At 26.0% G+C, this 24,725-nt stretch overlaps 1 protein-coding gene across 3 annotated transcripts; it reads left to right on the top strand.

The window, feature by feature from the left end:
* The first annotated feature begins 616 nt into the window (after nucleotides 1–616).
* On the top strand, nucleotides 617–24,368 carry LOC122270253 (zinc finger protein 131-like). Of its 3 annotated transcripts, XM_087153157.1 has the most exons (5): nucleotides 647–4,900; nucleotides 7,646–7,834; nucleotides 12,481–17,839; nucleotides 18,990–19,964; nucleotides 22,841–24,368. In XM_087153157.1, the coding sequence occupies exons 1-3, from the start codon at nucleotides 4,897–4,899 to the stop codon at nucleotides 12,726–12,728; spliced, it is 441 nt and encodes a 146-aa protein (XP_087009283.1). In that variant the 5' UTR covers nucleotides 647–4,896; the 3' UTR covers nucleotides 12,729–17,839; nucleotides 18,990–19,964; nucleotides 22,841–24,368. The 3 variants fall into 3 exon arrangements, 1 of the variants encoding a protein (XP_087009283.1); XR_015429684.1 differs by having other exon boundaries at nucleotides 617–953; nucleotides 4,594–17,839; XR_015429683.1 differs by having other exon boundaries at nucleotides 617–1,039; nucleotides 4,594–17,839.
* The last annotated feature ends 357 nt before the right edge of the window (nucleotides 24,369–24,725 follow it).

The following is a 24,725-nucleotide window of genomic DNA, read 5'->3' as shown; positions in this document are numbered from 1 at the left end:
TTAGAAATTGAAAAAGAATGTATGGAAATTATTTAAAACAAGGATGTAAAATCTGTTTCTTCCAGGTCATGAAGTAAAGTGACTTTTGATAATTTTATATTCGATTATAGTATATTATATTATTTTATCTATGATATATACACGCTAGAATGATCACAGCATATAACTAACACAAGACTAGCTGAAGCATGGATCTCGGTGAGTGATGTCTGTGCTGAAGATCACTATAAGTACCAAGGTTCACTTTCAACTGTCAACTCCTGCGTTCTAGACACCCCTGCTCTAGTACGACCTTAAAGTACCGACCAAATCAAATCTTAAAATTGCTTTACACAATATTCGCGATCTCAACGTTTGAATACGCCATCTGGGGAGAAGACCGATTCCAGATCTTAACCCCTCCCCCCGCTTATCTTCTCCAATTGTATGGGAATGTACTATGATATTTCCCCCTTTCTTAACATTTTTCGTATTTAATTGTCAAAATTACTTTTTAAAATTTAGAACTCTTTTAACTATGACTCTCCACACACTAATGGTGAAAGCATGTGAAATGTTGCCATAGGTAAAGAGTTCTGCTGTACGTCATCATTTTGATCGCCAATCCGATTCCCCTAGAAACACGCGCAAATTTTCTGAGCATTCAGCGGGAATGCTGTTTTATTATAAATGTTATTTAAATTTAAATAGTTCTATAAGGGATGCGATTATGTACAGAAACAAGCAGCCGAAAACAATCCTACGTAACTTAGGTTGTTTTGGTTTTCAGGGCAAAGCAGTTTACCTATGTTTATTTGTGTTTTATCATTTATTTCGAGAAAATAAATCAAATAAATTAGTTTCATTATAACAAGCATAATTTAATTAAATTTTTTGCTATAATTTCTTAACCTAATATGGCCTTGTCCCCTTTGAATATATATCTTTTATTAATGGGATAATATGTCTCTCTTGTAATACAAATATTGCTAATATATTATACAAATTAATAGTATTTTTCTTTTCTGTGTCAGAACTAAGACCATTTGGACTGAATCGCGTAATATTTAATTTTTGTTCTTTTTGTATAAGGCCATCCATGCAAATACAGAGTTTCTGGGTCTTCATAATATGAAATTTTATATTATTTTCTTTTAAATATGTGATGAGATATTTTTTGTATTTTTTTATTCAAACATAAGAATTTATTATTATTTTTATTCCATAACAAACGGAAATCTCCCCTCAAATTGCTTATATTGCGTTACAAATATATACTTATTTGTTGCGTTTATATGTTTTTTAATAGTGTAAAATGTTGTGTAAAACTTTAATAATAAATAAAAAGAAATGATATAAATATGCTTTATTTAATTTTATTCAATTGTATTTTATTTTCTCACTGTGATCTATTAGCTACTTCATATCTGTTGTTATAATGTTCTTTAAAAACTATGAGTAATTTCACTCGTTAGAAAGTTAAAAATTAAAATATGTCAAAAAGAATTAATTGTGTTTATTTTATTAAACATTATTCATGTCATTATCTTAAAATGATTGCAGAAGAGTCATTTATAGGGTTTACAAGAGCAATGAAAAATTAATGGTCCAAAAATTCATTATGGTAGACAAACTTGAGAAAAAATCAAACTTTACAATTCCATAATTTTTGTTATGATACACATCAAAAGTTATTAATTGCCTTATATAACACTCTAAAACTAATTAGGTTCATTAGCCCATAAAAATTACAAATTAGTGTTTATTAATATTAAGTGAAAATTGCTAAAATAATGTTAATAAATATATTTAACATAGAGATTAGAATGTGATTAAGTTATAGAGATGAGAGACCAAATAAATAAATAAATGAGGAAAAAAGTTAAAGTAAGAATTGACAAAATATTACATTTGAAAATTATAAAACTTTAAATAAAGTCAATTCTAAAAGAGCAAAAAATGTTATTTTATTGAGGAACAATTATAATGTCTAAGATTCACACCAGCAATGAAAATTTAGTGGTCCTAAGTATTCATTTAGTGGTCCAAAAGCTTAATATGTAAATACATTTTAGAAAAATATCAAAATTACATAATTTATGTCATGGTACACCTCAAAAATTATTTATTGCTATCTATAACACTCTAAAGCTAATTAGGTTCATTATTCCTCAATGATTAAAGATTGTTTTTTATTAAAATTAAGTTAAAAAAAAATCTAACAACATAGAGATTAAAATGTTGAGACCAGGTAAATAAACAAATGCGAAAAACAGATAAAGTAAGAACTAAAAAATTATTACATTGAAAATCATCTAAGAATTATGAAATTTTAAATGTAGTCAATTCCAAAAAAAAATAATATTTATGAACAATTATGCTGTCAATATATGATTGTGAAGCACTGCATAAGATGTTAATTTAAAATTTCAATATTTAATTTAAAAATTTTTTGTACCTGTCACCTGTCACTTTTAATAATTTTATTTGAATTTCATACCAAGCGTAGAACAATAAAATTTGTAAAATTTTTTTTAATGCATGAACTTCGATGCAAAAAGCTACTTTTCGTTACTATTGTTTTCTGTAAATTCTGAACATTCAAGATGACAAATTTTTTGCCAATGCGCATGATTCGAATGACATTTGGCGACATGTCACTGGCGTGAGCCTTAATAATGTCAATACATGAATCCAAAGCATAGCACATGTAAATTTGAAATTTTGCTATTGAATTTTAAAATTTTTTGTCTAGGAATTCTCTGTTATTCTTTTGAATACCACACATTTAAAATTCCATACCACGCATTAAACTAAAAAATTAGTACTATATAATTTTTTTTAAATGCATGTAATTCAATGCAAAAAAAATTTTTTTTCCTTACTATTTTGTAAATTTCAAACATATTTAAAAGTGACAAATTTGTCACCTATGGGTGTGATTTTAACGACATTTGTTGAGCAATTGTCACTATACTGGTGTGAACCCTAGTCATTTATAATTTTATCTTTCATTCTGAATATATTTAAATCATTGTAAGAGTCATAATTATTTTTAAACTAGCATTCAGTAAAATAAGTTGTTGATAATCTAGTTTTATAAGTTAAACTATTTGATAATTCTTGAAGAAATGATTAAAGGTGACTGTTTTTTACTTAGAGATTATTAATTATTAAGATTACTAAGATTAAGATTACTTGTCACCTATGGGTGTGATTTTAACGACATTTGTTGAGCAATTGTCACTATACTGGTGTGAACCCTAGTCATTTATAATTTTATCTTTCACTCTGAATATATTTAAATCATTGTAAGAGTCATAATTATTTTTAAACTTGCATTCAGTAAAATAAGATGTTGATAATCTAGTTTTATTAGTTAAACTGCTTGATAATTCTTGAAGAAATGGTTAAAGGTGACTGTTTTTTACATAGAGATTATTAATTATTTAGGTTATAATTAAATTTTTAAATATGTATCTTGTCCAGCCTCATTAAAAATTAATTATCAAACGTAGAAAAATAATTTTTACACTGAAGTGGCATAAAAAACTTTACGAAGTTTTTCCTTCTCATATTAAAATTAAACTGAAACAGGCTGTTCAAAAATCTATTTAAATTACTTTGTTGCAAAATTAAATTTTCAAAGATTCTTCACAAAATTTCACTTTCAAAGTATTAGTATTTTATCATATTATTACACATACTTTTTTAAATAAATTTAGTATTAAATTTTAAATATATAGATTACTAAAATTGAATATTTTATAAGATGAAGAAATTTGAACAAAAATGTATCTTAAAAATAAATCCTGACTTAACCCTTGATGACTCCAGCTTTGTTTCATACGACATCTAGGGACATCTTGATATTTATGATCTTGATGTTTGTTAAGTAAATAATTGAACCAATAGCAACATATTGAAAGAGGCCAATCAAATAGTATGTAAGCCTATTTTCAGCAATTTTGGACTCCCCCTGCCTTGTCAGTAAAAATAAATGAATTACAAATCCTCTCTTATGGTTTCAGAAGAGAGTTGCAGCCCTCCCTCCAATCCTGGTTTTAGCTTTGATTTTTACTGCAGTATTTTAATTATTGGATTATATTTAAATAAAAGACTTAAACAAAATTTACATTTTAATCTATTTTATAAAATTACATATAAAATATTCCTTAGAAATCTTTTGTGTTCAAAACTGTTGACCTCTGAAATTTGTTGAAGGATTTTTTCTCCCAATTTCTTTTCATTCCAAAATTCAATTTTAATTTTTTTATTATATTTATTTTAATTTTTTACTTAATCTTTCCTCATATTCCCCTTGTCAGCAAAAATAAAGAAATCTCAAACCTCCTCTTTACATTAGATGCTTACATGATATTTGAATTTCCCCAAATAGTTATAAATCTTTGTACTTCTCTTAACATTTTCGAATTATATTTTTATTCATATGTGTTTATGAATTTAAGAAAAAATATTTTGAAATTCCTATGTTCTATTCATAGACCCTGTATAATTGTCTTTTAAGCTTATTTTGATTAAATTTTAATACTTGTCAAAATGGTATCATGCATGGATTTTTTTTCTAAGATTAATATAATGTTATTTTTACAGGTTGGTGTGTTATGAATCCAAAAAACTTTTTAAAAATAGCATCTGTTGTTGGTGAAATATCCATACCTGTTTACAGCTGTGATGGTTGTAGTTATTCTACCAGCATTAAGTCTCATTTAGTGAGGCACAGAATGAGACATACGGGAGAACGTCCTTTTCACTGTTCTACTTGTGGAAAAGGATTTATAACAGCACATCATTTAAGATATCATGAAACAACTCATTTAAAACTCTAATCTTAAGTGATAAAATATTGCAAACTCAACATCCATTCTTAAAATAAATTAGAATTTCATCTTGTAAATGTGTATGTTTTCATTATATGAATATAATTTTATAATCCAGGACCTAATGCCGAAAAAATTTGTTGTTCTAACTCTGCTCCTAGATAATCTAAACCTCTGGCAATTTTACCATACTTTTATGTGCACTTTTGAGTTTAAGGTTTTAATTTTACATTTTTATTATGAAATGAAACGTTTAGAAAAATAACATAATTATCAGCTCACACAGAAAATACAAATTTAATTTAATTGTCAGTTTAGTTATTTTATTTATTTTTGAGAAAATAGGAAAATAATTGCATCTAATAAATGCTTTATCATATTTGATTTTAAATCATTATAAATGTATTTTAACTAGTATACAGCTACTTGGCTAACTCGCACTGTCACTTCAATGTGACAAGTTCTATCTCTGTTTTTTCTGTAATATTTGTAATAATTAGTAAAGAATTGCAATAAAGTATTTTTTGTTATTAATTAAATAGTAAAGTATATTGTTAATTTTTATTTATTTTTTTAATTTCGCTTTCTTATTTAATTCAGGGCATTAAACTTGACATCAATTCAAATTTCATTCTATTGTTAAGTTATATTAAAATTAAACCATCCTAAATAAACCAACAAAAAACTTTTAAATGACCCTGCAAAGCTAGTAGAGTTATATTGGTAACATTCTCTGCTCAAATTCTTTTGATTCAAAATTTTTCACAAAATGTTCAACAAAAATTATGCATTTTTTTGTAGTTATTAAGTTTTTCTCTTGTAATTTTTGAAACATTTCTTAGAATTTCTGTCAAAATTATTGTTTGTAAAATAAAATATAAAATTTCTATTATTTAATCTGAAGCCATATCTAATTTATATAAATACATGTATAATTTTTTTTTGGACAAAAGAGTTGAGACATTTCAATCACATTAGGTTATAATCTATTTTATACAAGGTATTTTGAGACATTTTTGATTACATTAGGTTGTAATCTGTATTAAGCATAGTGTTCCAGAACTTAAATGAATATAATACCAATTATCAAATTATCTGAACTTTTTTTGATAAAAATGTTTTTAAGAAAAAACAGCTCATAATACTTAACAAATTGAAAGCTAACTTTGTGAATGTGTTAAGTTTGAAAGCAATTTTGCTAACTTGAACCATTTATTCAATTGTAGAAGTAGTCGTCTATATAACCTTACATTTTGATTTTTAAACTGTGATTCATATATTTTTTCCTTTATATTTATTTCAAAATGAAGAAATGGACGCTAACCATCTGAGACGTTGTCCTGCACTTCCTCCAGGGCCCTTGTGGGAACGTTATTGGCGGGCGAGATACATTGTTAAAGACCTATAGACTCTTTCCTTTTGTAGCTCTTGTTTCTGTTGTTTGTTCTGTCTTTGTATCGTTCTCAGCTACAAATTTGTCTTTCATGTCTGCCATTGGAAATTAAAAAAAAAAAATTTTTTTTTTTTCAAGGAAAGAAGGTTGATAAAGATGAAAAACAATAATGCAATATGGAAATTTTTTTAAAATTGTTTAAGGCAGTTCGATGTAAAAGTTTTATTAATAAATTATTCATAAATCTGTTAGGTCTTATACATTGTGAATTGATTAAACATGAAAAAGTAAAACAAATAAAAATAATTGTATCTTTAGAATTTTTTTTCGGTAAAACTGAATAGGAAGATTACAGATGCTATAATAAATTAAAATAAAAGAAACTAAGTAAGAAAGTAAGAAAATCTTCAATAACTTCATTTGATTTGATAATTGTTGATCAAAAATTATCTTTGATAATTTTAGATTTCACCCTCCCACCCCTTGTTGTAGTTAATCACGTACCGGTAAAAGATTTTTTAGCGCTACAACACTATGTATCAAATCATTTTTTAAACAGATTTCTAATTAATATCAAATTGTTGCTACGCATCAGATTCATGATACCAGAAATTTCCTTGAACATTATAAATATACTGTTCATAAAAAATTTTATAAATATACTGTTCATAAAAAATGTTATTTTCAATATTCGTAAGTATTTATTAAAGAATCAACTGTTCTGTTCAGTGAAAATTTTATCAAGCAAAGGAAAAGTTATTCAATAATTTGAAATTAGTTAAATATTGTATTAAACTATTTTTTATAACCAATTTCTAAATAATATCAAAATATTGCAAAATATTTAACTCGTCTCAGTAAACATTTCCCTAAGCATTTGAGAATATTCCTCTTTTTGTTATTTTTCACTGACTTAACCTTTTTTTTCTTCCAAAAAACAAAGAGATGATATACAATTACTACGCAAACGGCAAAGTTGATGTTTACAATTAATTTTTCAACAATTTAAATGCAGTTTAATTTTTTTTTTTATCATTGTGTTAGTTTATCTTACTTTGTAGTATTTCTTTTATCAACAAACAATCGTGCAAAACATGACAAAAAATTTTATCTGTTAGGAAGCAAATCATTACTTTTCTTAATTAAAACTTTCTTAAATTTTATTTTTATTAATTAAACAGTTTCATAAAATGCTTACCTGTAATATTAAAATAAAAATATTAACTGAAAAATTTTGTTGTTGTTGCCTGGCATTTACATATACTTATTTTTAGTTTCAATAATTATGTACTGTAACTTTGTAATTCATGCTCATGCTTAATTGTTGCACACTAAAACTTGCATTTTCTATCACACTAAATTTTTAATATTCAAAGCAAATTTAATAATTTATTTTTTTATTGCTTATAATTATATCCTTATCTTTTTTTAGGTCCTCAAGCCTGTAGTGTTTGCAATGGAATAATTGTGAGTGACCTATTAGCTAGAGTTTTTGGAAAATGTCAAAAATGTGCCTCTACGTATTCTTGCAAAATATGTTCTTATGTCACGGGTTCTAAAACACTTTTTACGAGGCACATGATGAAGCACACTGGAGAACGACTTATAACCTGTGAGAAATGTAACCGAGGTTTTATTTCGAAACATTATCTCAATAATCACATAAAAACTTTTCACTAAAGTAGATCTTATGGTGCTTTGGAAAAAGATAGATGCATAATTGAAAACTTAAAAACTCTCATTTCATTCTGAACTTCTATATATTTATTCAGATTTTTTTGAATTTATTTAGCAATGGCAACATTGTATTCATATCTTCATGTTAGTTAAATGGTGCTAAATTTGGAATTAGCGTAGCAATTTCCCTTGTACATTTTTGTGTGACTGTATACAAATAGTATTAGTATACGATTTTATAGGATAGTATATGATTTTTATATCATTGGTTAATTTTATCAAAAGTCCCTATTTCTAAAATCTTAAATGAACGAAATATAAATTTTAGTTCTTTTTTTTTTGTTATTACCGTATATTCCGGCGTATAACGCGCACTTTTAATACAAAAAATAACATTGGAATTTACGGGTGCGCGGTATACGCCGAATATAAAGAATTATAGTTTAAATACTATAGAAAAATACTTTTATTTTAAAGAAATAACATACCTTTACCTATATACTTTATTGATTTTCGTTATTACATATATAGTTCATTATATTCGTCTTCCGTTATTTCTTCTGGCACGTCATCACAATCTGTTTACTCTTCATCATCTGTGTTACCCTTATGCATAAATAAACAGCCATCTTCTGATCCGACCAGATTATTTGAAATACTGCATTTTTTTAATGATTTTCTAACCATCTTAGGCTTAATCTCATCCAATGCTTTTAATATCCATTCGCACACTGTTTCCAAACTTGCATGACGCATATGTCCTCCTTTCGTAAAGGTTTTCTCACCCTCCAACATCCAAGTGTTCCACTGTTTTTTTTTAAAATTGGCTTTAAATGGTTTGTTTAAGCATACGTCCAATGGCTGAACTAATAGTGTCATTCCGCCCGAAATAACTGCCATATCGGTATTACATTCTTTCAACAATTTTTTTGTATTATCTGTAAGGTGGGACCTAAACATGTCCCACACTAAAAGGCTTTCTGGTTATCTATTGATACTAGACGAGATATTGCACATGTACAATCCAAATTTTTGTGCGCGTTATACGAAGAGTATATCTTAAAATTTAAAGAAAGTTATTAGAAATTATGGGTGCACGTTATACGCCGGGGCGCGTTATGCGCCGAAATATACGGTACATTTATGTATTTGATTTCATTATTTATATTGGAGAAGTGTATATTATCATTATTGCCAATTTTTTACTTTGCTTTTGTTTTCACTATTTCTAATTTCTTATACTATTTACTCTTCAATTTGTCTAAGATTTCTAAAATATTAATTTTTAATAATAACCCCCGATTCAATATGGCCTAAATACACAATGCTATCTGTTGGGCAGCTATTATGAAGTGGTAAAATATATTGAATAAAATTCTTTTATGCTTTTTCCGCATTATTTTATAGTATATTTGTATTCAAAATTCCTGGCACCTTTATTAGTGACATGAATGAACCCTCTGAAGGAAAACGTGAAAGGACTTCTATAAAAATATGATATTTTTGACAACATTGGGTAGTTTTTGATGATTTTTTCCTTGAATTTATGTTATTTGCTTTTAATTTTGATAGAATCAATTACTAATTGGGGGATTTTTTCCCCAATCAGTCATTGTTGTCTACAAAAAATATTGCGTTGAATCAATAAATCTAAAATATTATTTTAATTCTACTTAATTTTATTTTTGAAAATAATTTTTATCCCTCAATTTAATATAGCATTTTTTGTATGAGCTGCATTTAATCATATACAGTAGGGAACCGATTATCCGGAACGATCGGGACCATCGCTATTCCGGATAACTGATTTTTCCGGTTTTCTGAATCGCTACAAAAAGCCGTTTTTTTATTGTTAAACCAAACTAAAAAAAAATTTTTTTTGGAAATAATCTTAAAAAGAAGAAAAAACGATGGAGTAATACACTAATGATTATTTCCAAAAGGATGGTAAGGTGAACATCTTTCAAAAAAGAACGAAAAATCCTAAAATCTTATGAGGAAAAAAATTTTTTTTTTTTAAATGGCGGTAAAAATGTATCGAATTTCATTCCGGTTTTTTGGTTTTCCGGTTTTCTGATTTCCGGATAACGGGTTCTGTACTGTACTTGTAAAAAAGGTTAATAAATATCAGTTTAAGAATAATGTCATAAATTTTTATAATTGCTTATTTTCTAAATATACTACAAATTTTTAAAACTAATTTATGCAGTTAAATTTTCCTCAAAATCTCAAAATGGTCTATCAGTTTTATGAGCTTGAAAAGATTTTTTATTGATGATATATTTAAAAAAAAAATTCTTTTATTTTCTGAGGGTTGTATCACTTTCGTGTTTTTTTTTTCTTCTTTTTTTTTTTAAAATAACTTTTTGAAACTTATTGAGGTATAAAATTGTATGTATTAGGTAGGTATTAAATATGTAAATAATCCATTTCTAAAAATTGCACCAAATATGATGTTGTACAGTGCACAAAGTAAAAAACGAAACACCCTTAATAACTTTTGATCTAATGATCGGATTTTCACGTTCTAGAACTCAATCTCAATGGTTTGAGAGGTTTATCTCAAATATGCTAATCAATTAGTTCAAATAATATTTTAAGTTATGAAATCAGACGTAAAAAAGTTCTTTCTCTGAATAAACACACCTTTTTTTGTTTGCCCAGTCTCCTATTTTTTAGCGAAGACTCCTGTATTTTACGACTATCTCCTGTTTACCCATATATTCTCAAATTTCTTCATATTTGTGGAAGAAATTTTAAAAAAAAATTTCGTGATAAAATATCCGCAGATGGCAAAAATACTTCTCTTATTCCTCAACAGATAGTGCTATAGCCAGCACTGCAGTTTGTTTAGTGTTAATAGTTTAAGCAATTATAAATAATGGTTTTAAAAAATCTTCTTTAGATTAAGATTTATTTACTAATGTACATACTTTTACTATTGATTTATATACTATACATATTATATACATAATATGCTAAATATAAGTGCTTATGCTATTTCCAATTTTGAATTTCTCTTTTTGGCTTACATGATTATGTATGATGTATCAAAACTTTACTTGTAGCCTAAAAAATGTTGCTTGTAAAATCTCTGTTATTTTATTTCTCCTATGTTGGCAGGTATGCTACCCCCTATATCTTGAGAGTCTGACATTTAAATCCGTCATAAGGTGTGTTTATTCAGAGAAAGTACGTTTTTGTATCTGATTTTGTATTTTGAAATTTTGTCTCTGCACTAATTAGTAACTAATATTGAGGCTATCCTCTGAAACTATTAAGATTAAATCCTTCCGCATGAAGATCTGATAATTAGATCAAAAGTTAAGTAGGGTGGATTGTTTTTTTTTTTGTTTTTTTTTTGCACTTTGCTTTAAAAAAATTAGTAAATGATAATTTTAAAAATTAATTATCTTACTTGGGTAAAACTTTCTTTACAATTTTATTGGTAATGAAACATTAAAGAAACAAATGACTAAACAAATATATTATTTAACTCAGTATTGCTTTGTTTTTTAACTGCCCCCGAAAAGGAATAGTATCAATAGTCGCAATTAATGCCATCAGTAATTATTTTTAGAATTACAAATATGATTTTGCAAGATCTTGACTGAACTATCACAATGTAGTATTGCTAAATCAAAGAAATTAAACATCATACTAAATAGCAATTCAATGGAATAACTGTAATGTATTTCTTTGTTCAGCAAAAATTACTAGAAAATGTAAATATATTACAAGCACTAATTTATAAGAATATTTTTACAGGTATTTCAATGTAGAACTTCTTTAAGTCTAGTTGCATCAAGTAAGGCTGATAGTAAAAACTGATACAAATCATGTTTCTGAAAGAATGGGGTAGTTGAATTTTTATCAAGTGGTTGTTCATTATTTTTTACCATCTTATGAAAGAAATTTTTTTCCAAAATGTGTTGTTATATTATTCTGTATATGGTGTAAGTGGATGCTATATTCTATTCTATTATGCTAATTCTATCTTCAATGATATTTTAATGTTTGGAGAAAAGTAAGTTCATTCAAACCTAGTGTAAACCACTAAGATTAAATGCAGATTTTTTTCCCTTCAAAACATCAAAATGCTGAGAAATTATTGCAGGATTATTTTCTCTTTGCATATTTATATTTAAATTGCTCTTTGCTTTTTTATATTTAAAAAAAATTTCTACATTTGAAACTTCATAGTTTATTCTCAGTTTACCCGAACCTACCTTTTTTATGTATTTAAAATTACTATTTTACTGGAAAGAGAATTTGCCTTGAAGAGTTTCTCCCTTTGTAGACCATCCTGTTACTATGTCTTAATATTCAAGTATTTTACACCAGTTTTGTATTTTTCAATAAGTTATGGAGTATATGAAGTATTTGTAAATATTTTTCAATGAGTTGAATTTATATTTTTTGTAAAGGAAATGGATAAAAAAAAAAAACTGTTTGGAGAAGCAATGCTATGGTTGTAAAATAATATCCTACCCTCTACATTATTTGATTTAAATATAAAAATGTCTATATTTAGAATTATAAAATTTTTATTTTGTTTTAAATGTTATAATTATGTACCTATCTTTTTAGGTCCTCAAATTTGTAGTGTGTGTAAAGGAATAATTGTAAGTGGCATGCTGGCTAGGGTTTTAGGAAAGTGTCAAAGGTGTGCATCAACGTTTTCATGCCAGTATTGTAGTTATGTCACAACTACCAAGACGCGTTTTAGTAGACACCTTATGAAGCACACAGGGGAGCCACTTTTCACCTGTGCCCACTGTAACAGAGGTTTTATTTCAAAACAATATCTTAGCAATCATTTAGAAACTTCACATTAAAGTTTAGATTGTAAGGTACGAAATAAAAAGATATCCAAAAGAGAATAGGGTATCTTTTCTCTGTGTATAAATAAAGCATAACAACATGGATAAAACGCAAATTATGGTACAGAAATGTAAATACAGTGGAACCCCGATTTTGCGTTCTCAGTCAAACTCTTGTTAAAAAAGACACGAAGCAGGATAACGTAAACTCAGAGCAAAAGAAGTTTAAGTATAATTTTTAAAAATTGACATTTGCAAGATGAACTATTTGAAAAAATGTGTAATCTGTACATGTTTTTTGTTTTTAGATACAATTTTAACTATATTCCTTTCAATACTTACTGTCGTTGCAATTTTCCTTTATGGTTTACATCTCTAAATGTTTTAGATTTAGATTTCAAACTCTTGATCAGTTGTGGGTATATCCTTTGATATTTATTGCACATCTTCATTGTTTTCATCTTTATCATGTGGAGCAGGCCTTAAATCAGATATTGAAGGAATTGAAAAGTATTGAGATGTGTGTTGTAGTCAATATACGTCATCGACTTCAGAAGATCTTACACATAATTTTATTCCGAAGGGCCAATTTCCTATTGGATACCGAGAAGCATGTTACCCCAAGAAGCTTTATTAAACCTATTTTTAATGCATTTTAGTTGTCACTATCCAATGCTGTAGAAATTAAATTCAGAGATTCCAGAGCATTTATTGTTGCTTTAGAAGCATCTTGCAGGTCACCGGAATCAAGAAAAAAAATTGTTACAAAACCAGTTGCTTAGTGTAACGTTATTTAAAAGATTGGATAATTCCAAGACTCTGAAGTTGAAGTTTCCGAGAAAAAATTCCACATGCAAATTTTACAATCTAAACTTCCATACTTCCTTTAACCACCCTTCTGATTTGACTAAAGGAGTAAAGTCTTTAATCGTGTTGTTTTGCTTTATTCAGTAAAAACGTAGTTTATAAATTAATTATTAAATACTTATAAATCAATCAGGACAACATTTCTATATGTTTTTAATGTTTTATTTTTAAAATTTTAAAAAAAGACAATTATTAAAATTTGTTACTTTTTCACGTTTTAGATTATTTAATAAGTTTATATGTTTATTGTATCTCTTAAAAATGTTAAACATTTTGAAATATAATTATATGATATCATTATTATGTAAATATTATTATAAATTGCCTATTATTATTTTACTATTTAAATTATTTCGAGATAAACTGAAGCAATTTTTTACTTTAAAAAATGACATTTGTGATTTTAAACTGCTCTTACTATTTGGAATAATTGTATCGTTGCTGTTATATAAAGCTATTTGTTAATTTCAATTTATTTTAAATATTATGATACTTGAAGATATAGCGAATAAAATACAGTACAGAACCCGTTATCCGGAAATCAGAAAACCGGAAAACCAAAAAACCGGAACGAAATTCGATAAATTTTCCCGCCATTTTTTTTTTAAAAAAAATTTTTCCTCATAATATTTTAGGACTTTTCTTTCTTTTTTGAAAGATGTTTACCTTACCATCATTTTGGAAATAATCATTAGTGTATTACTCCATCGTTTTTTCTTCTTTTTAAGATTATTTCCAAAAAAAAATTTTTTTTAGTTGGGTTTAACAAAAAAAAAAACGGCTTTTTGTAGCGATTCAGAAAACCGGAAAAATCAGTTATCCGGAATAGCGATGGTCCCGATCGTTCCGGATAATCAGTTCGCTACTGTAGAAGCAAATATAATAGAAGCATAATCTCCAAAATAGAAGCAAAATAAAAGAGCAATGAGTTGAGTGATTTTATTTATTAATCAGTACTAATAGAAGTTTGGTTAAAGAGAATTTATCAAAATTTTTTAAATTAAAGCTACTATTTCAGTTTTGAGCTACTATAATTACTTGAATGTTTTCTTTTTAGTATACAGTATGTTTGAAGCAAATATATAGGGGTTTTAAAGCAGCTGTTATGTATGCATATTAATTCATAATATATTTTCTGCATCCTATTTTATTTCATTAACTTCTTCATTTTAAGTGAAATCATTTGTACTTTTGTGCAATTGAAACTTGAAGGAATCCTGCCAAATATAATGTAATATTGTAAGACACTATTTACAATATTAGTTGCCAATTTCAAAACCAATGAAAATTTACTGACATATGAATAAATTTATCACTGTCATTTTTGCTTTTTAATGATGTTTATCATGTTTCTTTTTGTAAATTACATTGGAAATAATAAAATGATAAATAGTTGTAACTGGTCCTGTCTATCTTAAGTAAAAGGAACAGTAGCGTAACTATTGATCTATAACAGTGAAATTTTGTTTATTCATAGAAATATATGACACAATAAGTTAAAACAATTAACTTGTTGAAATTTTGAAAAAGTTTGCAACATTACCATAGAAATAGTAGTAGCTTAATTGGTACTGTTGTAATATGCCTAGCTTTACTGCCAAAATTGCCAAATTCAATGTTTCAAATCCCTATAACACAGAAGTACATCTTGAAATTTTATTTTTGGTATTTCAAAATTAATGTTTTTAATAGATAGGACGAATATGACTCAATCATTCAACGTCTTTTTATTTAAAAAAAACTAAAAAAAAAACCTTGTTAGTACCCTAAAAAACTCTTATTTCTTTTTTGAAAAATTGCATTTAACTGTAAATAACAATTTACTTAAATACATTTTGATGTACATTTTATCTTAGTAGTTACTTAGTGCATTTCATGTGTGTATAAAAATGAATTTGTTTTGTGTACACAAATTTGTTAATTTAATTAGTATTTTGAACTGTGCATATGATAAGTAATGTCGTTATAAGAATAATTATTACACTCATGAACTAGAAGTTGTAAAATGTAGTTAGAAGTTGTTTTCGATTTGTATTATGATTATTTTTGACTGGGATAAATAATCATTTGTATTATGATTATTTACACCAGAAGATTACTAATAACATAACATTGATTATTTAAAAAAAAAATTTAGTGGAAATAAATTTAAATAAAAATTGTATCTGAATTAGGTTAGCTAAATTAAAAGATTTTGAAATTGTATTTCTGTATTTTTTCAATTCAATCTTTTTACTTTAAGCATTATTTTTGAAAATGGAATAAGCCCCCATCAAGCTAAAAATTTTTTATTTATTAATTTTTTTGTAGTTTTTATATTTATTGTTGCAATTTGATGTTTTATCAAATTAAAAACGTGACCCAAAGTGATTAAGCTTTGCTAATATTTTTAAATTCATTCAAACACTAACTCTTAAAATCCTTGATTGGTGAAAATATAAAAAATAGACTTATTCCACTTTCAAAAATAATGGCACATTTTATTATTATTATTTTGTGTACACAAGTATTTTAGTACATTTTGCCTTATTTTGTAATTAAAAATTATTTACCTCCTATTATATTTTTGTAACTCTTTTAATGTTTATTTTTTATATCAGTGACATTTATATATTTATTTTTGATATGAGTCTGTTTCTATTTCTTTCTGTGGTTAATCCTTCTATTGGCAAATGTCATTTAGAAGTTTTATTTTTCATGTAGATTAAAAAAATTAAAACGGGTCATCCCTCCACTGTTAGGCACCTCCGCCTTGTCAATGGACGTTAGAAATTCTTTGTTCAGTGTAAAAAAATATGTTTCAACTATTTTTAAATTTTATATGTTTATTTTTAGTGTTGCATAGTTAAAAAACTTAAGTTAATTTAAAATGTGATTATTTGTATAGTAGTCAAGTTTATATTCATTCATGAAGTTTATATTCATTCACTGTTATTAATTAGAATTTTTATTTTTCACCTATATAATTGTTTTATTCTTTGTGTCAGTAAAAAACAAAACTTGAGGAATTTTTGTTTTATATAGTAATAAATATAAGTTGATCTAATAAAAAAATTACAACTCTGAAATATTTGTTTAATTTTAAGCACGAGAAAAAAAATTTGTATTTGTGAGAAATTGAATGAAAGGAGCTCTGGAAATACTTACTTAGGACGTGTTTATAGAGATTCATACCAGTGAAATTTAAGTTGCACACATTACAAATTACACACAACTATTGCAGATAAACTTTTAGAAATATTACTCATACTGTAGAACTCCGTTTATTCAAACATTGTTTAACCAAATTGTCCTAGTAACTGGATTGATCAAGGATTTCCCCCATCTGTTCCATGTCTGAAAAGTCGGAAAAAAAAATATACTAACATTACATCAAAAATTTGATATTGTTAAGTGATTGAAAAAAGGTAAAAATGCTTTCATAGCACAGCACTATATAGAATATTGACTGTATTTAATATTTGAATTCAAAATATTTGGTTTTAAAAAAAAAATTTGGATAAAAAAGAATGCATCACAGCAAAGTTGAAATTCAGTTATTAATAAAGCATTTATGTTCCGTTTTCTCAAAAATTGAGTTTTAGACAACAACAAAAAAGTTGTAATTAATAGCAAACGCAGATAATTTCATTTTGGTATTTAAAAATTTGTTTTAGTCCAAAAATTGTGACAAGCAGTTCTGTAATGCCGATGAAAGTGAGTTCAACTAACAAGTCATTTGAAATATTCTTAAATATGTGCACAAATATGAACTTCTAAAAATATGAGAGGAAGCTGCCTAAAGAAAAATTTCTGTAATGATTCTACAGTTATATTGCTAAGAGTTAATAGACAATGAAAAAGAGGAAGTTTTATCTACTTCTTTTTTAAAAAAGTTCTACTACTTGGTGTACTACTAAATCAAGGATATTATAAGATGTTTGAATAAAAGCTTTTAAGTGTAAAGTTTAAATAAACAAATTTATATAACAAATCTAAATTTTTATAATTGAAGCAATATACAAAAAATTTCTTTTGTGGCTAATAAATTCAACGTTATTGCTTTCTTTCTTGTTTTGAATTAAAATATTTAGTTTAAATGTTTATTATATTTCGTTTAAATATCTATATTGCAATGACAGCACTTATTCTGACTTTTTTTCTTTGAAATGTTTAATATATGTGGTATATCTGTCTCCATTTTCAGTGTTATTAAAAAAAAACTTGGATTCCTTGAAACCTTAATGTTAAAAAAATTATGAAACTTTTGGAAATTAAAAGTAAGAATGATAAATCAATTATTTAATTTACGTTTTTAATTTAATGCATTTAGAGATTTTTTTATTTATAGAACAAATACTACTGTTTGTTAGGAATATTACAGTAGTCACTAGTAATTTTTTAGTTATAATGTCATTATAAAATGATGTAAAGCTTTCACTTTTACTGTAAAATATCTACTTAATTTTTTATTTCTTAAGATTTATTTAATTAAGTTCAATCTTAGTTATTTTCCTTTACTTAAATGTATTGTTTTATTTCATTTATATTACTTTGTAAATATTTATTTAAAAGTTGGAAATGTTAAAAAGTTGTTAAAAAAGTAAATTATTTGAATTTGAAAATTTAAAGTATTTGGAACATTAATTATTTTATTTCTTTTCGAAATTTCTCATATAGATGTAAAAATTATGTTACAAAAACAGTTTTTCTTAAGTTGAAAATTTTTAAAATATATTTTAACTATTTTAAACATGAAGTCTTTCAAACTTATTTTAATAATATTTTAAAATTTTGTACTGGTGTTCTCAAAACAATGCTTTTCCCATCTATTTTCCTTGGCAAATATTTTTTGTATTTAAATTTTATTTTATGATTTTAACCCTGTTTGTTGCAATCCTTCCTTTTTCTTGTTTTTTAATCCTTTATTGTTTTATGAAAATTTATACTAATGAGTCAAGCTTTTGTTATTTATACATATCTAATGACTTGGCTTAGATGATTTTAATTTTGTCTTTGCAGCGTTAAAAATCTAGATCGTATTAATTTCATTTTCAACTAGCACTATTTAAATTTATTATGACAGCTGTGTTTTGAGAACATTTCATATAAAATATTATTTTAATTTTGTTATTTTCAATTTTTTTTAAAAAATGTGAAGTAAATATTCCAGTTATACAAAACTTATGATAAAATTTAATTTAAAAAAGAACTAATTTTATTAAAATCTAAATATTTTTTAATCTAAAATAAATATGAAATTTTCATTATTCCATTGACTATTTTAAAGTTGTAATTTGAAAAATTATAATAATAATTTTATATGAACTACTTGTAATTTTTAAATATTCAATGAAAATTTTTAATTAACATTAACGATTTTTAGGATAAAATTTCCAAATTTTCTTACATTATCATTTTTATTTTTAGTTTCCAAAAGAGTCAAGATAAGTAGTGCTTCCGATGAACAAGTATATTCCCCTGCCTATGAAACCTTCACTGGCGTTAAAATGAAGACCTACAATTGTCACATCTGCCCTTATTCATGTTTTAATAATAAACTCTTGAAAAAGCACATTATAACACACTCAAGTAACTCTTCAGAGGAACAATTCAACTCCATTCATTATAAACGCTTAACGTATAATTGTCATATTTGTCCGTATTCGTGTTCAAATAAATCCCGTTTGAAAAGGCATATGTTAACGCATTCGGGTGAAAGACCATTCAAATGTAATGTGTGCGAAAGAGGTTTTACGACAAATCAAAATTTGAAGAGTCACATGTATCTCCATTCTGGTGAATTCCCTTTTGTATGCAATTTATGTCAACGTGGATTTACTCGCTTAGATCACTTACGTCGGCATGAAGAATCCCATTTGAATGAATAATATCTGGAAAAAAAATTATGATTGTCTTATTTCTGTTCAAAAAATGAAATGTGTCTGAAAGAAGTTTTACGAAAAATCAAAATTTGAAGAGTCATATGTATCTTCATTCTGGTGAATTCCCTTTTGTATGCAATTTATATCAATGTGGATTTACTCGCTTGGATCACCTGTGTCAGCATGAAGAATCCCATTTGAATCTACCAATTTTTTTTATGCTCTCATTTTTTATGATTGTCATATTTGTCTATATTCCTGTTCAAATAAATACCGTTTGAAAAAGCATATGCTAACACCTTCAGGTGAAAGGTCATTCAAGTGTAATGTATGTGATAGAAATTTTACAACAAATCAAAGTTTGAAGAGTCATACGTATCTTCACATTCTGGTGCAATATCTGTCAATAAGGATTTACTCGCTTATATTACTTACATTGACACGAAGAATCCCATTTGAATGAATAATATCTAAAAAAGTTATTTATGTTTATATTTCTTGGAAGACAAGTTATTAAAAGGTTTTCATTTCTTTATATCTATACTTATATTTTATTATTTAAGTATTATAGTTCACAGGTTAAAATTAAATCATAGACTCTAGTCTCATATGAAAAATATTTAATTTTATAAATTACTATGGTTAAGAAACATTTGATACAGATTATAATGAAATTATGTATGTTTATCCTTTTATTAAAAACTTTTTTTTTTACTTTTATTATTTTATTTATTAACTTGCATTATATCTTTGAGTCATATAGATATTTCATTTCTTAAAGCAATATGAATATTTCTTTTATTAATTTAATCAAATTATATCTTATTATAAACTACTTAATATAAAATAAGCTAATTTATGTCTTAAAAAATATTTGTGCAGAGAAAAATTAGAAGATTGACTAAAATAAGCCTCTTTTTCACTGAAATTATGCTAACATAATATAGTTTTTTTTTTTTTTTTTTAAGAATTCAATATGGTTTTTATATTGCAATAGCTAAGATCGGAATTATTGCTTTAGGTTAGAAAATTGCATAATTGTTTCTCAGAAATTTAATGAAGTGTGTGAAAAATTAAGAGAATTTGCAGACTTGGTCGATTATCTCTAGAACTACTGAACCGATTTTAATGAAATTTGATATGTACATACATTATAACAATACAAAACTTATAACCATTCAACAATTGTAATACAAACGCATGATCGTGCATAACACTCATTGGAGTCTGATGGTATGAAACAGCGGTTGCAGAATAAACAACAAAAATGGGGATATGGTCCCCTCTTACAGATATGCAGGCTTTGCTGCATGATTTCATACTTGAAATAATGCAGTTTACCATTTTCTACGGCAATTAGCCTGAATTGTCCTGTGGCAATTTGATACACATGATTATGTGTGTGTATTACAATTGTTGAATGGTTATTTATTTTGTATTGTATCAATGTATGTACACATCAAATTTTATTAAAATCGGTCTAGTAGTTCTAGAGATAATCGACCAAGTCTGCAAATTCTTTTAATTTCTTACACCAGTGTAGTTAAAATTAAGTATAACTCATCGTCATCTCTATTCATGCACTCTGTCAGCCACAGTCACCTTTGTTTCTTGCCTACTGGTCCATCCAGTCTCTCATCCTTCTCTTTTTATCATCCTCTCCACCGTTTTCCCTCTGGTGCTCTGTTGATTGCGACACTAGGCATTCCGTTTCTATCTATTTTTAATATGTGGCCGATAAACCACCATCTTCTAATTTAAATATAATTTCATATCCATGTAATTTTGTGTAAAAAGAAAAAAATGAATTTAAGTTAATAACGAATATTTTTTGTTAATTAGTATATTTTATTTAGTTTAAATCAAGTTATAATTTCTTTACTTACATCTACATTTCTTTAATTGATATTCTGTTTTGACACGAGAACTGTCCAAAAAATAATATTTCAACTAGACATTTTACTTAAAGGTTTTTCAGTTTTTGAAAAGCTTGCTGCAAAAATGATTTAGCTCCTTTTTTTCTTATTATTTCTCTCTTTCTTATTATTTATTTATAAATCAATTGGTTTTCCTTTACTTTTTCACACAAATATATGAATAAATAATAAAAACTAGCATAACTCCTTGGTATGTATGAAATACACTATACAAAATTAGATTTAGCTGAAACCAAGTTATACTTTGATCCTAACTAAATTCTACTCAGTTAAAAAACTAAGTATTTCCATTGAAAGTTACAAGATCAGTTTTTGATTATTTATTGAAGAAATTATTTTTTCATTCATTAAATTAGCTTTTAACTATTCTTATACTTAATCTTAGGATAATGTTTTTTGTGTTTTGTATTAATATTAAAAAAAAATAGAAGTGTTTTTATAACTGTGAAATATTTGTATTCTTTTATGGTTTAATATTTAGTTTGTAGAAACATTTACCAATTTGTTACAGGTGTGTAGCCAGGTAATGACAAATGAGGTTATAATCATCCTTGACATTTGCATTTTTTCAAGTGCTAATCTATTTTAAAAATATTGATTTTTCATTCCTTACAGTGTTTGTAATATTAAAATGTATTAATACCCTGTTTTCTATTTAATTTACATGAATGTCGGTACATGAAGAAGAAAAAATCTAACGTGTTTTGGTTTTTAAATTTGTACTTTTTTTTAATTCCCTTCTAAAAAAATCCTGGCTATGCCCTTGATGCTTTTTTATTAAGAATTTAATGTTTATAATACAGTAGGACTCATTTATAACAATTTCATGTTTAATGAGATTCTGTATTAAACAAGATAAACATAGTTTTTTGTTTAGTACAAAGCTGTAAATGTACTAGAGTGTACTGTTTTAATGTGCATTTTTTAAGTTTTTTTTTGTTAATAAAATAAATAATTTTTGAAGCATGAAATAATACCTGAAATGATGAAAAACAAAAAACACTATATACTATCAATTGTTTAAAAGTATTAAAAGCCTTTTGTTACATAATTACTTAAGATACCAATTCTAAACTTTAACTAAATTGACTTCATTTAAAACAACAGCATAACTAATGCTGTAGTATCATTACAAAATCTTAAATAGTTTTTTGAAGCTATAGAAAATATGGATAATGAAAATAGTTAATGCTAAGTGTTTTACTACAAAAATTAAACAAAACAAAATATATTTTCTCTTTAAAAAAATATCTAGAGGCAATTTAGGTGTTTTTCTAAGTTAAAATTTTTGTAATTGTTGTGTTTAATTTTTTTGAATACCAATTTAATGAGTAGTTTTATGGATTCTTCGCTAAATGTGGGTTCCTACTGTATTATGATTTTTATAATAAAAAGGAATCCTTGCACAAGAGTAAGTGATTAAAAATTTGCATTTTAAGAATTCTGTCTTTTTTATCAGGTTCACCATTATTATCTAATGGGGGATGGCATTCTTCTTTTCTTTTCCACGGCAAATATCAGGTTCATCGTTTTCATTGTAACCTTTGCTCATATTCATCTGACAGAAAATACCATTTACTTCGACATCAACTGATACATTCCGGTGAACGTCCTTACAAATGTGGATCTTGTGGGAGAGGTTTTACAACCAAACAGAACTGTGAGACTCATAAATTAACTCATCGTCAAGAACATTCTTTTCATCGTTGCTCAATTTGTTCTCAGAGATTTCTCTCGCCAAAAGCTCTACAGAAACACATAATGACACATTCTCTATGACAGGGAAAGGGGTGATATATTTTATGTGCAATTTAGTTATTTAAAAAAAGAAATATGCTGCTAGTGTATGTATTTATTTATTTTTTCCTAAAACAGCTTTGTGATAAAAATATATCGTTTATGTTTAGGCAAAAAGAGTTATGTCATGATGTGTTGTTGTGTTTTTAATTTTTGAAATTAGCTTTTACCATTGGTATAAATTCTGAGATTCCAATGTCTACTATTTGAGCTACTAATCACAGAAAACTTCTTAAAACTGTAGAATTTTCCAGTATCCCAGTTTTCTTATCAGGCCCTATGGTGCCTCTTTCCTGAAATATTTTTTAATGGTGTTTATTTTTGTTTACTTATTATAGTTTATTGCAGAGACTGGAGGCTAGTTCCACAATTTACGAGCATCACATTTACAGACTTAAAAAGCACCAAAAAAAATCCAGCAGTTCTAATAATTTTTGTTTAGGTAACTCAAGCTCTGCTTACACCTACACTAACTTTTTATAACTTTCATTAGTCAACATTTTTTTTAAAAAAATTAGAAAGGGAATGTTACAGACATAACATATGTTATGTTTTTAACAGTCAGTTTTTAATATTTGATAAAAATTGTAGTAAGTGTAACCAAGAAATGTTTTAATATAAAATTATTAGATATGCTTATTTTTTTTTTAAATTTGAGTTATGTGCATTTAAAGCTCACAAATATACAAATATGACGTTCGTAAATTGAGGAATCCTCTTTAAACTTAATTTTCCGCATTGAGAGAATTTTCTTGTAATTTTGAGTGTTGATTTGTTTACAGTTAATTATAACCCCCCCCTTTTTTTTTTGAAGAAATTTAGAAAAAAACATCAATTAAATGTTTAATTTTATAATTATACTACAACCAACTATTTCTGGTATCCGAGTTGGAAAAAATTATTTCAATTATTTTTCACTTTGATACTATGAATTTATTTCACGGAATTATCTAAAAAGTGTTGTATTTCAAAATTAAGTTCTATTTCGGGCATCATGCCTAAATAGTAAAGATATATTAGTGTGATTTAATTGCTGTGTGATATTTATACAAATGATGTTTTTTGTGCATGTTATATTTAAGATTATGAAGATTGTAAATTAAAATATATGTTAAAATCTTGTTTATGTAACAAGAATAAAAAGATAATAATTGTTTGAAAGGGTTTTAAATAAAAATGTTTTATCTGAATGAGTCTTTATTTTTTAAATTTGTTCTACATTATAATTATTTGAATTTAGAGCATTGTTAGTTTATTTATTTATAGAAAGCTACTAAATTGACAGTAAAGCTTAGAAATAAGGTGTATTATTTATTATTAAGTTTAAAATTAATAACTTGAATTTTATAATGGGACTTGATTTAACAACTGTTAGGTGGTTAGTATTCTTAACATCACCTGACTTTATTACTTTGATACTACTATGTTAAACATCTTATATTTTTTAGTACAATCGATACTAAATTACAGGGTGTGAAGAATTTTTTAAAAAATATTGGATTGGCAACTTCTCAGGTAAGTGATTTTGCCTTTAAATCAAATCTAAA

The sequence above is a fragment of the Parasteatoda tepidariorum genome, chromosome 10, assembly GCF_982258835.1.
Source record: "Parasteatoda tepidariorum strain Cologne lab strain chromosome 10, Ptep-v5.0, whole genome shotgun sequence".
NCBI lineage: Eukaryota > Metazoa > Arthropoda > Arachnida > Araneae > Theridiidae > Parasteatoda > Parasteatoda tepidariorum.
Note: the sequence above shows the minus strand (reverse complement) of the source record. Positions and strands in the feature narration are given on the sequence as shown.

Excerpts from the sequence above, each read along its gene's own strand:
- LOC122270253 (XM_087153157.1), top strand. Across the intron at positions 7,835-12,480 it reads ACTTATAACCTGTGAGAAAT|GTCCTCAAATTTGTAGTGTG; the intron begins GTAACCGAGGTT and ends CTATCTTTTTAG.